The sequence below is a fragment of the Cyanistes caeruleus genome, chromosome 5 (genome assembly GCF_971803275.1).
Source record: "Cyanistes caeruleus chromosome 5, bCyaCae1.hap1.1, whole genome shotgun sequence".
NCBI lineage: Eukaryota > Metazoa > Chordata > Aves > Passeriformes > Paridae > Cyanistes > Cyanistes caeruleus.
In genome coordinates this window covers 10796021-10810300 of record NC_141705.1, presented here as the reverse complement: position 1 = coordinate 10810300, position 14280 = coordinate 10796021, and the positions used below count along the sequence as shown (strand labels likewise).

General features: G+C 37.2%; 1 protein-coding gene across 4 annotated transcripts in view; it reads right to left on the bottom strand.

Annotated features, from left to right (window-relative positions):
- Nucleotides 1-14280, bottom strand: part of ACOX3 (acyl-CoA oxidase 3, pristanoyl) — a 32038-nt gene that overhangs the window by 12518 nt on the left and 5240 nt on the right. For all 4 annotated transcript variants that reach the window (XM_023925565.2, XM_086891670.1, XM_023925566.2 and 1 more), the window contains exons 4-10: nucleotides 14080-14151; nucleotides 13281-13370; nucleotides 12672-12815; nucleotides 11831-11919; nucleotides 2082-2178; nucleotides 1508-1690; nucleotides 76-198 (exon numbers count right to left, since the gene is read on the bottom strand). In XM_023925565.2, coding sequence (XP_023781333.2) covers nucleotides 76-198; nucleotides 1508-1690; nucleotides 2082-2178; nucleotides 11831-11919; nucleotides 12672-12815; nucleotides 13281-13370; nucleotides 14080-14151 — 798 coding nt within the window. The remainder of the gene's footprint in view (nucleotides 1-75; nucleotides 199-1507; nucleotides 1691-2081; nucleotides 2179-11830; nucleotides 11920-12671; nucleotides 12816-13280; nucleotides 13371-14079; nucleotides 14152-14280) is intronic.

Here is a 14280-nt window from a genome sequence, read left to right as displayed (position 1 = left end):
AATAGGTCTTCCATTTCACAGTTTACAGTTTACTGTAGTAAGAATTCAGTGAAGAGAAAATGTGTAACATCTCACCTGTCTCTGACTCCGTTGCTTTGTCAACACACCTCCAAAAAACTCTACAAAGTTCTCAAACAGGGACTTTGAGAAATAATCTAAGGCATACGCAGCAGCCAGGTAAGGTAAAAGACGCCATTGCTGGAAAAAAAAAAAGAATTAAATTGATTTAATCACGAATTGATATATGTTTTACATAGTTATATTGAACCAACTCTGTGTTCAAAATGGAAAACTGCTTAATGGAGAAGAGAACAATAACCACCTATCATCTAATTTAATTACATTTAATTATGTTATAGGTGGTTATTGTTATCTTTATACAAATTATGGTTGTATTCTTTTAGTTCTCATGTTTCATGAATTTGTGATAAGCATTCTGTTAAACCAGGGAAAAAGTTCACTGAAGCTTTGAGGACCAAAGACATATTTTTGCCATGTGTTTATAAAATGTCTGGCATGTCAGGGTCAGTCATGATTCATAAGTTTCTTCAGTAGAAACATGACAGAGGTTGTAACCATTTCATGGGCCTCACAAAGGAAAAGAAAAATTGCTTTAAAGTGTTTGTGGGAAAGGAAGAAGAGAATTAGAGTTTCAGCAAGCAGAACCCACAGAACAACCCAAAACTGAGAAAAAATGAGACTCAAAGAATAGTGGAAAGCACACCCTGGCTTATTCAGAAATGGTGGAAGGAAGGCACCTTCCACCAAGTTGTAGAAATACATGAAATCTTTCAACATCGCAAGGTAAGTGTCTACTTGGTAAAAGGCTTGGACTTTTGCAAATTCCTTGGACACTGCAAGGACCAACTGGGCAGGTTTGTTTTCAGCACTTCTTATACATTAACCTTTGTCATTCAGCAGATCTGAGTTTTCTCTTTCCCCCAGTTATTCTCAATGCACTTTTTCTATTTTTTTTCAGTCCAAAAATTGTTTTTCATCTGTATAAACTGCAGGTAAACCTTGGTTATAATCCTCTTTAATTCAATAATTCAAATATTAGCTTGAGACTTCTCTACAATGAATGTCATTGAGTTCTATACTTTTAAAGCATACAGGCTACAAATAAGAAACTTACTGCAGCAATAAAAGAAGGAGTGGTGTTTTGAAACAAATGCTACTTTCTACATCTGCAGTACTTTTTCATGTCCCTGTAAGACAGTCTTTCTGTTAAAAGGTTACTATTTTAGGAGACAAATGCTTCTAGGCACTTCAGAGAAACATGATTTTTTTTTTTGTTTTGCTATTCCAAGAACCTATGTTAAAAGTCTGGTCATGCCAGAAGAAGGTTTGAGTTGGAATGAACCCCCACAGCTGTACTAGAATGTTGCTTCAGGTGACACAGACAACTTTCATTTCACTAACTTCAGAGTCACTGCTGTGATCTGTAGTGGTTCTGAATGTGAGTTTCATATATAGAAGTCTGCAGATTGAGTTCCAAAGTATTTACCTGTGTTTGGTATTCAAGGACAGGTATTTCTTCATCCTCAGTTGGTCCAAACTGACAGCGAGCAGCTGAGAAGCGAATGGCTATTGCCAAGGCAAGCTTTAAATTGGTGACGGAAAGTGCTGTGATCATAACTCTGCCACTGGACAAGGATCCCAGAGCTGTACTGAAACGTTCTTTAACATTCTGAATGAACAGAAAGCACAGAATGGATGCTGAGGTTAAGGATGCAACCTGGTAACATAATCAGAAGCAATTTTGCCAATATTGTTTCTTGACTCATTCAGATGAGGCATTCAGGCGAGACTCAGAACAGTCTTGCCTGAACACAGTCAAACTCCAAACTCTTTGGGATCAGTGGGGTTGTGCAAAGAGCATGAAGTTAATTCAAGCCAGCAAGATGAGTTGAGATATCTCTGAAATGCAATTAAAAAACCAACATTCATACCTCACGTGAAATTGTCAACAGCCTTAAGTTCAGGTACCAAAAACTTCCTGGCATACAAGGCCCATTGCTCTGTCTTTCAACCTACTTATACTTTTGCATATTTAATGAAACAAGACCTTTATTTCATACCTTGACAGAACTCGAGTACTTCCCCTCAGCTGTGACATCTCCAGCTATATTCAGTATGTTTTCTTTAGGTATCCTGACATTGTGGAACATGGCAAATCTGTTTAAACAAATACACAAACACAAATGTCTACATAGTCTGAGGTTTATTATTACAGAAAAAAGGTCACAAGGAAGATGAGATTGCAAAATTATCTCAGGTATGTCAGTGATCTGAAAGCAGTGCTCATCAAGCCAGGTCAGCAATTTTAGGGAAGTATGCCCAGGACAACAAAGACTTGCAGACTTATAGCAGCACAATAAATTCAAGAAAATAAATTATTTGTTGTAACTCTTCTGATTTTTAATTTTGGCTTTTAGAGGTGATGTTTACAAAACAAAAAAAAACTCACATCATTGACTCTAGGAGACCATTTCAGCAGCTTTGTAAGAAAAGAAGTAACAAAGTAATGGAAGGATGAGCAATGTATTCTGGTTAAGGGAAGGGACAAGTGAAGTTACTTATAAAAAACCTTGTACACAGGCAGTTTTCCAGATACTTTCACTGACACCTCAGAAAGCTGAACTGAATTCTCAGGCTGCATGACTTAGGCTGTCTAGGTTGGTATCTCAGCTGTCAAAAAGCTTGGGAAGATGAACAACTTCCTTCTGCTTCCTAGAATGGGATGGGGCCATTCTCATTCCAAGTAATTCCCTTCCTCAAACAATTCTGCAAACAATATTCTTGAGGTGTTGTTTAGTCCAGTCTGGAGACTGCTTTGGAATAGAGACACTATATATTTTTATGAGTCTAAAATACAGATCTGTGAGGACCACTCATTCCACTGCAATACAAATAAGGACATAGGTGAAATAGTGCTCTGAGAAGGAACCGAAAGGGAAATTTTCCTTTGTTTAAACTCAAATTAGGAATTCTGTTCCCTAAAATGTGGCATCTTGGAAGAGCAGGATAACCCTTTCTAAATTGCAGCACTCTAGCAGAAATACAGAGGGAAGTTGATATGTTCATATTCTTCAGGAAGAAAGTGATTGAACTGTTTCACCCAAATGGGCAACACAGTTTGGCACAATAGCAGCAGTATCAACCCGTCACGAGTATCTCACTATCTAACAGCACTTGAAAAGCTGTATTTGTAATCAAAGAAAATTCCTTTTTCCTGCCAATAAAGGCTAATCTATTTAATATGGCTCATGAGAGCCAGGTCTTCCACATTAATAAATTACATAAGGGGTGCATTGCTGCACGTGCTTTTAAATTATGAGTTGTTTCCAAGGAAACATATCTGAATACTGAATTTATTCAGCCTTAGAGAAACTCAGTATTTTCAGACTTAGAGAAAGGCATGCTGTCCCAACCAAGAGCCAGCTGCCCCAACAACGCTAATAAGTGCTTTGTTCAAGGCCAATTTCAGTGAGACTACACTACTTTGTAATAGAAGCAAATTCAGATTTTCCAAAAAATCTGATTTCCATCTACATTAATGTTTTTTTAATATCACTGAAAATAAAAAATCTCTTTCTAGAAAGATCTTTCAGCTAAATTCACATTCTCTGCTCCCTATATCCCAAACAGAATCACAACTAAAACTATACAACAACCAATATTTTTAAGCAATAGCATGCATCTTAGAAAGAACTTGATCTTTTTTATTATTATTATTCATTATTTTAATTATAGAAGAGTATGTGTGGCAAGGTTCAGGTTTCTGGTTTACACTGTATTTTTCACAGTTGCTGTCCATCCATAGAATTCCAAGAAGGTGCTTCCTCCTAGGACCTTACAATGAAAGCATAAGGCAGGAAGCTACAAATATGTTCAAACAGTGAAGCAGACACTAATTACTGAAGAATATTTTCCTGATAGGATGCCTGCCAGTCACAGCACACCAGCAGCTCATCAATGGCATTTTTTTTACAAGCCATTAGAGCAAATGAGAATTTTAAGAAAAAAATGATGAAAGTGATGAAAGGGAGCTCCATGGATGTTTGTAAGGATCCCTCACAAGTAGGAGGGGAATGCATGGAAGAAAGCAATGAAATATTATTTTAAAAAGCTATTGAATGGGTGATAAAAACTGGAATTATAAGACAGACTAAAGGAAGAATTGACCTAACAGAGAGATGATACAGTATTTGGGGCACATGTTTATATAGACAATATTTTCAAGGGCTCCAGCTCTTGGGCTTTCTCTCTGCAAATACATCTCTGGAAGATGCTTAGCCTCATATGTGATGAATGTAAGATTTCATGGCAGTGTTCATAGCCATTAGGGTGGAAAACACCTCCAATATCAGAGTCCAGCCATTACTCCAGCAGCACCTTGTTCACCACTAAACCATATCCCCAGGTATGATATCCATACATCTTCTGAACACTTCCAGAAATGATGATTCCACCCCTTTTCCCTGGGCAGCCTGTCTCAATGTCTGAACACTCTTTCAGTGAAGAAATTTTTCCCAGTATCTAACCTAAACCTCCTCTGGTACAAATTGAAGACATTTTCTTTTGTTCTGTCATTTGTTACCAGGGAGATAATGACAATGAATAAAATGGCAATTATCCTCTGTTATGTGTTGTGTTTTACACTGTAGTGACTAGTTCAATACACTGAGCAAAGTTGTGCAGTTGTAGAAAATTTTTATATTGACCTGTGACTGAGACTCAAGCGTTCATAAAAAGCAAATTGAAAGCTGCTACTTTATAAATCTATATATCAATTGCCTACTTTTAGAAATTCCATGCCTACTCATAATGAACATGTGACAGATGTGTGCTGAACAAAACAGGTCCCAAGATTACCTCAACAATTTTACCCACTTTCACTTGCTGTAATACAATCCCAAACAGTTGAATCTAATGGAAGTCTTCTGTTGGAACGAGTGAAAAACCTTCAAGAAAGTTTTATTATAATCTGACACAAATGTAAGGAAGCTAATTCTGTACCACATAAAAGATGACCTAAAATTATTATGATTAAAAACAACAAGCACACCCATCTTTAATAACTGCTTTCACAGCTAGTGAACCAGAATACTGAATTTCTTATCATTATGATAGTCTATTTTCTTAAAATCAAAATAAATTTAAGTAACAGGTTTTTAAAGTTTAGATTTTTCCCTTGATATTATCCATTATAGATATATCATAAAAATATATATATGGATATGCATATCAGATGGCAAAGATTTTAAAAAGCAAAGCAGAGCAGCAGAACTAGCAATTAAAAATTCAACAGAAAATTTCCATGTGTAAAGAAATAAGATATTTTGCCTATAAGCACGAGTGCTGAAAATAAAAGCAGAACCTCAGAGGACTGGTGGGTTAAGCGACCTTGGGAGACTGCTGCCAACTGCTGTTATGCTCCTTCTCCAAGAACTTTGCTACTGGGAATTGTTAGACATACTGGCCAATTGGAACTTGATACTGGAACATATTAAAAATAAATAGTAAGATTTAATGAAGTCAACGATCACGTTTTTAATGGTTATTAGCCTAAAATGCATAGACTTGGCCCACATCTGTCAACGCATTTAGGGGGAAAATCTTCTTGAAGAACTGAAGAAATATCTTACAATAATGGAACTGTACACACAGTCATGGGGATATCATGTACCAGCAAGTTTGGAAAATGGCTAAATTTCACACAGTGATGACAAGACCAGAGGTTTGAAAGCTGGGGCCTACTCAGGGCCTCTTCAGCACAGCAAGTAGCATGACTGAGATTAAGACCTCTCAGCAAGACAGACAGACAACTGTCACTTTAAATAAATATCACAGGGCTCTACAGCAAAGTGCAATTCTGCATCATACAGACAGATTTTTTACCACAGATAAAAAACCCCAACTGTATCACACAGATTTCTACCAAGAGCAGCTGAGCAGGGTGAAGTGCCATTCCAATAGTAGCATTTTTGTTTGGGTTCTTTGGCCAGTAGTTTAGGGAACATTTCAAACTAAGTTAATCTCACTGACTTTAAATCATGCATTAGTAATTCATCTGGTGTGCAGTAATGCTGATAAAAGAGGAGCAGCTGGAAAAGCTACGAGCTCCTTTTGCCAGTACTAAACTAATAAACTGTTACCTATAGTACAAATAGCTCAAACATGCTTTGGTGAAATTCAGACTCACTAAAATACCTTTTCTGCCAGCTTTTGGTACTGACTACATTAGAGATGGTGCAATCATCTCTAGTGCCAGACTTCCAGCCAGAAACAGAAAGCAGGTGAATGGTATGGGAGGGCTGTGAGTCAATTGGTATCAGGGCTGTTTATGGGATACAGTAAACCTTGGGAAGAATAACATTTCAGAGGTTTGATGAAAAACTTGCAGAAGGAAAGAAAATTGCCACATATTCTAGACTAAAGCTCACAGAAAGGTTAGAGTTGAAAAGAGTTATAGTGAAACTGGGGAAAACAGCACTATTTTAGTTTTATTTTCTACAATCAAGGCTCTAATCTAAGAATGCAGCTCTGTACTGCTATGGCAATGATAAAACAACATAGCAGTTTATAGGCCTCCTAATCCTAATGAACTCCACAGGCACACAAAGACCCACTCACATCGAAGTTCTTACATTCCAAGTGCCAGTGTTGAGAGGAGCTTTGGATGTGCAGCTCCTGCAGCTGTTGAGAGCTGACAGAGCTCTGCTAAGGAACAAAAATGGTTGGTTGAAGTTCACTGCAGATGTGAGGCTGTCCTTCTGTAGGTCAAAAAACAAATGTGTGACCAGATCTAAATCTACCTTTCCCTATCTGAACCCACATCAAGTACCTTTCAGTGTGAAGTTGCTATGGCTGTAGTTTTGAGGCACAAGAACATGACAAAAAATGAGGGGATAAGGCAGCACTCTGCAGCAGTGTGACCACAGCCTAGTAACAGGCACAGCACTGTATGTACTCTCACAGTGTCCAGCCCTGACTGCAGAAACTGCATGAGGAGGGCAAAGCAGGGAAATGTCAATGATTCTGCTGCAAAAATTATGGCTTTAACTTAAACTGAAAACATGCAATATGTGTTTGCAAAATAGCTAGTTTTAACTGTGAAAGTGGCACTTTTCACAAGGACTAAAGTTCTCATGATAACATAAATACAGGTACGAGCATTTTAACATTCTTTTCTCTTCTATAACCACTTCATAGATACTGCTATTGCAATTGTTTGAAACTTGGGTAAGAAGCTATAAGTCAATAAAAAATATTAAACAAGCCCAAGCTGGTTTATTTGGGAAGCAGGACCGATTTTTACACTTTTTTTTTTAATTTCTTACATCTCTGTTCTTTTTCCTATACCGAAACTCTTAAGTCCTTGCAGTGAACCAGACCTGTCAAATTATCTGACTGAAGACAGCAAAAAATGGTGGTTTTTTTTATAAGTTTTCAGGCTGTTCCAGTTCCCTAGCTGAGTCCCCTGTAGCTACATAAATGTTCATCACAGCAGAAAAATAAAAAGACAGTGTGAGAGTAGAAGCAAATAACCAAAGAGGCTGATTATGGATACTATCTTCACTGAGCTACTGTTTCAGATTGAAAGATTAAGCTCCAAAGACAATTTAGGCTTCAACCATGTATTATACTTCCTATCTTCCTCCTGAAATAACTGCAACAGTTGCAAAATCTAAATGACCATTAAGAGGATAAATAGTAGAAGACAAAAAGAACTAGAACTAGACTTTAATTTGTTCTGTCTTTAAACTAGCAATAGCAGCATCATAATGTATTACTGGCAGTGATACTGAAATAGTGATGAAGAAACAAAGTCAGAACTAACATTTAACATTTGTAAAGGCTTGGAAGTCATGTGATACATCCTATCTTTGCCAATAAACAATAAATTATAGTGAGGGCTTTCTGAGCCATCTCTTTCCAGAAGGGATTAGTTTACACAATTTATTGCTTTTCTGTCCAATAAATCCCCTTTACCCATTCCTTCTTGGGTGTTTTGTTTTGTTTTCCATATCCAGAAAACTGAATCTAGCCTCACTGATTGCTAGAGAACATGCTGAACATTCTAGTGTGTTGTATGTATGCAAAGATTGACCTCATTTTAATTGTACACAAAAGGCTGTTGAACAGCTAATAAACATCATCAGTTTTCCCAGGCCACGATTATCATTAGATCCAGTTAACAATTCTTCCTCCAGAAAGACCCTTTTCTTCCCTACAAAGGCTTAAGGTAAAATGAGTTTCATTACTTTAGTTCTTCCCTTACAAAAGGTTTTATCTGCTCAACAAACAGTAGATATGTTATCAGTGGATGCAGCCGAATAAGCTCAGAACATGTTCTACAAAGACAGGCATGGTAAGCACCACTTCAGAAATACAATTATAGATGATTTTCACTCTTCCCCATGCAGATTCAGTTGGGCATTTCCATCTCTGGAGAGAGGAAAGGAGAAATTTGCTACTAGTTAAAACTGGATATGAAACTGGTTCACCAGCAAATCAGTGCCAATCATTTACTGATGTGCACTGAAATAATGGGTAATCTGGGACATGTTCCAGTAGCAAAGGTACATCCTTCCCCACCCCCCACCCCCAAAAAAGAACCAAACAAACCAACAAAAGAAACCACACACCAAAGGAAGAAAACACAAATGCACATCAACACATAGCCCAGCTCTTGCTTTATGTGTGTGTCACCTCCTGACTCCTTATGCCTGCCACACAGTTTATTGAAAAGCCCCTGAAATCCCAGATACTCAGGGATTTTTTCAGCAGGTTTTATTTTCCCCCATCTACTACCATTTTGGGTCCCCAGTGAGCAGCATACATCAAAGAGTGCCAGAGCACTAGCAACAGGTGGACATTTCAATATTATAAAATAAAGACTGAAGCATTTGCATCCCCTGGTGGCAGTCTGATTTAATTTTGGTAATAAAACACAAAACCAGTCTAAACTCTCCAAAAGAAAAAATAGAGATCTATTTTTAACCCTTTTATGTGTTGATTACACAATTTATTGCACATGTCCTAGAAAACGAAAAATATTTTAAAATATTTTACAATGATTTTATCCTTTTTTTTTTGTCAGGTTAGCTAAAGTTACAAAGACCTGCAAACACCATGTGATTTTTGGACATTCAAATTATCAAACTATGAGAATTATTTGGAAAGTTAATTTTAGAAATAGATTTACACTGCAAAAAATCCATTATTAGTTCTGAAATCCTTTCTCTTACTAAAAACATTACACTCTGCATATGCAGGAAACCAGTTTTCAGTCAAATAATCCAGGAGATTGTTTTTTAAAGCCAGAATGGACAACTACAATCAACTACTCTGTTTTCTTACATAGCATAAATCAATCGCATTTTACAAGGAGGCTCTGGAATTTCTCCTCCATGACCTCCTTTACTGTTCAGGAGCTTAACTCTCTGTCCATATTGAAAATTATTAGCATAAATTTCTTGAAGCACAGGAACAAAATCAAACATCTCTGTCAGAGATGTCAGACTCTGATCCCCACTCTGACCACATATCCTGAGTGTAACTACATGGAACCTGATTTACTAGGTGTTCAAGGTAGTTGGAGCAGACTTCACAAACACATTCAATAAAACCTGGCAATGCATGTAGTGGAGACTAATACTTGTAGCCACAGTGTAAGGGAAGGTTTTCTCCTCTCCACATCCAAGTCTGTGCTTTCTCTGGGATAAACAAGGACGTAAGACTGCTAAATGGCCAAGGAGAGCACCTTGACAAGGCACTATCTGGTGAAATATCTCCCTGTGGATCCTGGCATTTTGCAGATCATGCAGCCAAGAGCCCACTTTCTAGTGTGGCATGGCTTGCTGTCTCTGCAAACAAATGCAGAACTTCCTCTCCAGTCCCCATCCAGACCTCCTGAGAGCTGACATCTGCAAGCCCTGACACTTCTGACATCTCAGCATGAACAGGAAGGCTGCAGAACAAAACTTGGTTCCCTGGTTCTTGAGAACAATGTTGGCCTACCTCTAATCTTAGACCTCTCCAAAAAGAAAGTAGCTAAGGTAGCTCAGGAATGGGCCCCTAGAGTTTTTAGCTGAATGAGGGGTTATCTATGGGTAACCTTGGGCTCCCTCATCCTTCTCTCTTAATCTGCAAGTGCTGCCTTAAGGTTTCTAATGCAGGGACTGTCTTAATGCATACTGAAGAGATATATATATCCATGATTAGGGCTCTTTGGGAACTACTGTTTGAACATAATACTATTTTTTTGTTAAACATATGCAAAGTAAACAGAAATGCCCTATGACTGCTTTAAATGACATATGATATCAACTAAGATAAAGGACTCCATCCAACATTAAGATAAGAAGTCACTGGTATCACATTTAAAGGGTATTTTATGGATTATAATTTCAAACTATTCAGTTATTACCAGTATTTTAAGAAATACTCCATTTTTTCCCAGTAGATAATGGAGAAATGGATTTAAAATTATGTACATTTTAAAGTCACATAACAAGCATACTCTTCTTTCCTATGTTGCACATAAATCTATATTGCAATATAAGAACGAACAGCAGAATTTAAATACTTCTACAGAAATATGAATAACATTTAGATTACTCAGGCCCATGCTGCTGTGCCATCTGGTGGCTACTAGTCTATAATGCAGAAGCAGGAAAAAATACCCACCGATCCTTAAATGTCCTTCTTTTCACGTCTTTCTCATGGTTTTGCTCTATGAATTAATTTTGGGTTGTTTTGGGTTTTTAAAATTTATTTCTTCTGTGTCCTTAGGAAACAGAGAATCAACACAATAAGCTAAATAATCATAAAATTCCTACAACCTTCTGGAAAGTCAGTCAAAGCCATAATATTTGAAACCAGGATACTTTAAGATGTCTATACTATGTTTACTGCAATGGTCTGGTTTGAAGGACAATACATAAATATGTAACGAACTGAATCAACAGAAAGAAGCAAATTTATGGCATACAGAAGTAAAACCACTCTTCACCATTTAAAGTTTATGTCTTTATACAGAGCTACGTTAACTAAGGCAAGAGTTTAAATAATTTTTACAGAATGACTGTTTTAATGCAGAAATTGACCTCTGTTTCCTCACTGTATCTCCACTGTATCAGACACCTTTGGTTAGTAAAATAGACAGAGAAAGGCCCTTGGAACCCATGACTAAAGAAACAGAGCCAAGTACATTTTTATTTCAACTGTACATGACTGAAGAAACGGAGCCAAGTATTTAATTCAACTGTACATACGTAATAGAGAAAAAAGTAACTAGCCTTCTCTTTCTTGGCTGCAGTCTAGAAATCCCATAGTTAAAACAAGATACATAGTTTCTCCCTTCAGCCTCATTAATCTTAATCTTTACTGAAAATAAACCTTGTCTAGGGACCACCACTAACTTTCCTGTGGGCTGGAAATCAACAGAAAAAATAATTAGTCTTACACCCAGATGGGTGCAGAGGCTGATAAAGTTCTTTACTCAGAACTTACTAGATTTTTTTTTTTCCATTGTTATTGTTGAAGAGTCTATAACTGCAAGACTGCTTGGGGATATTCACAGAATATCAGGAGCATTTCACATTTTAAAGAGTGAGAAAGGCTGAAAGGCTGTTTATTCAGATAGAAAATGCTGATATTCAAGATCTTTCAGTCTGGGGTCTTTTTCTAGAAATATCAACAATTTAAAACCACTAGTAAACACTTCAGGAGTTAAGACAGAACAGATATAGGGGGATCTTTGCACCACTACATTGTGATAAAACCTAGAATGTTTTCTCTTTCAAATGTAATGACTTACCCATTATCCAACCCATTCTGCCCAAGCTTCTTTCCTACGTCACCTACCATCACACCTGGCATTGGTAGGAGAGTTTTTGTGTCTCGAATCTGTAGAGAAGTAAAACAAAACATTTCAGTAATGGAACAATGAAAGTTAGTGGCTGAATGTTTCAAAAGTTTAAAGTATTCCCAACTTGTACCCTGCTGCTAATGATGAAGAGAGCTCACTGTTTCTTTCAAGCACATAATCCTGGATATAACTTGTACTTGTGCATCCTCTCATTCAGGACATAGATACTTTAATTAAAATTACTTTGAAAGATTACACTAATTGCACCACTGTGCTAAATATCCCTTAACACTGATGACTTCTCTCATCAGACTAGCACTGAAACCTCCTTCAGGTGTACACAGACACAGCAGAAACCAATGGAATTTTTATGTAACAATCAGCTTTGAGGTATTCCCCAGTTCTGTAATAAACTTTGTTCAGTATGCAACGAGTTCATTTTACTACATACAAGTCTTTTATTGCACCGACATATTTTCTGATGCCTTCAATCTTTTAAAATTATTTCTGTGGTGGAATTTTGCAGATTTCATGCAGATCAGCCTGCAGCACTGGCAGACATAAATCATCTGATGCCCTGTGCAGAAAACTGACAGTATAAAACTAGCTCTACAACCTTCATAAAATCAGTGAACATTTAAAAAAAGTATCCTGGTTACAACTGCAATAAACTGTGAAGGTATTATATAAAGAATCAGCTGGCCAGATATAAATAATAGTATAAAAAAGTCTTTAATTTGAACCCACTCTTCCCCAAAAGAATAAAAGGATTAGCAAATTTCCACCCTACCTGTACAACAAAGGAATGTAATCCTTGGCACTGTCCATCAGGAGTATAGAGTTGGGCATACAAAACTGCATGAGTGGCATGTTTCCCCATATTACCAACCCAGAACTTTGCAGCTTCAAAGTCAGGTGTATTGATGACAAATTCCTGTAATCAGGAAAGGAACAGAAAATTATGTAAATAATAAAAATCAGGTCACAGCTATTATTTTTTCATCAACCTGGCAATGTTTTGAAAATATTCATTAACTGAAAGGATTTTATTCTGTACTGCATCCCAGCACCTGAGAGCTCTCTTATTGTGTTCCACTTTGGAGAGAACACATGCATTAAGGAAAAGGTTTAAGAGTTTAAAAAGCTCATTGCCTCATTATAAAGCCTGAAACTCAGCTTTTTTAGTTGCTCATTTAAGCAGTCAAAAAAACAGAAAAGCAGGTCTTTTCCATGGGCTGGGAAGCATTTCCTAGGTCTTAGGTTAAACTGAGCTCAAGTTCAAGCAAAGAACTGAGAGAGCTGTTTCAGCTGTGAGAGCTTAAGCCTGTGCAGTGACCAACTCCTTACACAGTTCTGCATGGAAAGGAAGCCTGGCTGACAGTGTGTGTCAGGAACTAACCTGAGTGCTAGGATCAAATGTGGCCGTAGTCCTTATGCCTTTGGTGTTAGTTCCATGGCTGAGTTCAGTCAGAGCAAAACATCCAAAAATCTAAAGAAAGAGATACAGAGCACAACTCAAGACCACTTTATTACATTAATTAAAACTGCAAGACTTTCAAATGATTTCAAATTCAGCTGCTGGAGAGTAACTTGACGAAAACCCCCCAAAACAAAACAGGAAGTGATAAAGAGCAACAAAAGAAACACAAAGCTCAGTTTAAGTGCACTCAGAATATTTACCTTGGAAAGTCAAAGGGGGTTTGGCCAGACAGTGAACACTGCCCACATGGCCTACACTGGAGAAACTATTTAGGATTGGCACCTTTTGTATCAGACAGGCTGCACTTATTCTGCGGAGTACTTGGTCCCACTGAACTCCATGTGGCGTTTCTTTGGCATTAAGAAATTATTATTTTCCATTTTATAGTGTTAGAATGGAATTTTTATGGCAACACATCAAGGTTAATGACTCAGGACAGAACCTAAACTGGTGTAATGTCATCTATTACTGCCTTTTGGGAAAAGTTCCCAAATTTTGTCTGGATGTTAACTTCAACAGCCTAAAACACATCCAGGAAGTGGTTTATGAGCTAGTAGTGAGGACAGTCAGAGCTCAATGCCTGAATCTGCTCCATGGTATTTTCTTTTGCTATTTAGAGATACCTAGGTATGTGAAGAGATCAGAAATTACACAAAACAGCAAATAGCGACACAGTTCTAATAGTGTCCATTTCTCACAAATTATTTAAAAAAATTACCTCCATGCGATAAGCTTGTTTCAAGATGTGTACAAATCTCTTAGAAGCACTCATAATTGAAGACGCAAATACCTGTAAAAAGAGAGTAATGAATGAAATCAGTGCCCTGTGATGAAAAGCACAAATTACACATGATTTTTAATAGTGATGTCCAGTAAAGAGACCAGGGAAAGTGGGCTGCAAAACATTATATTATAATTA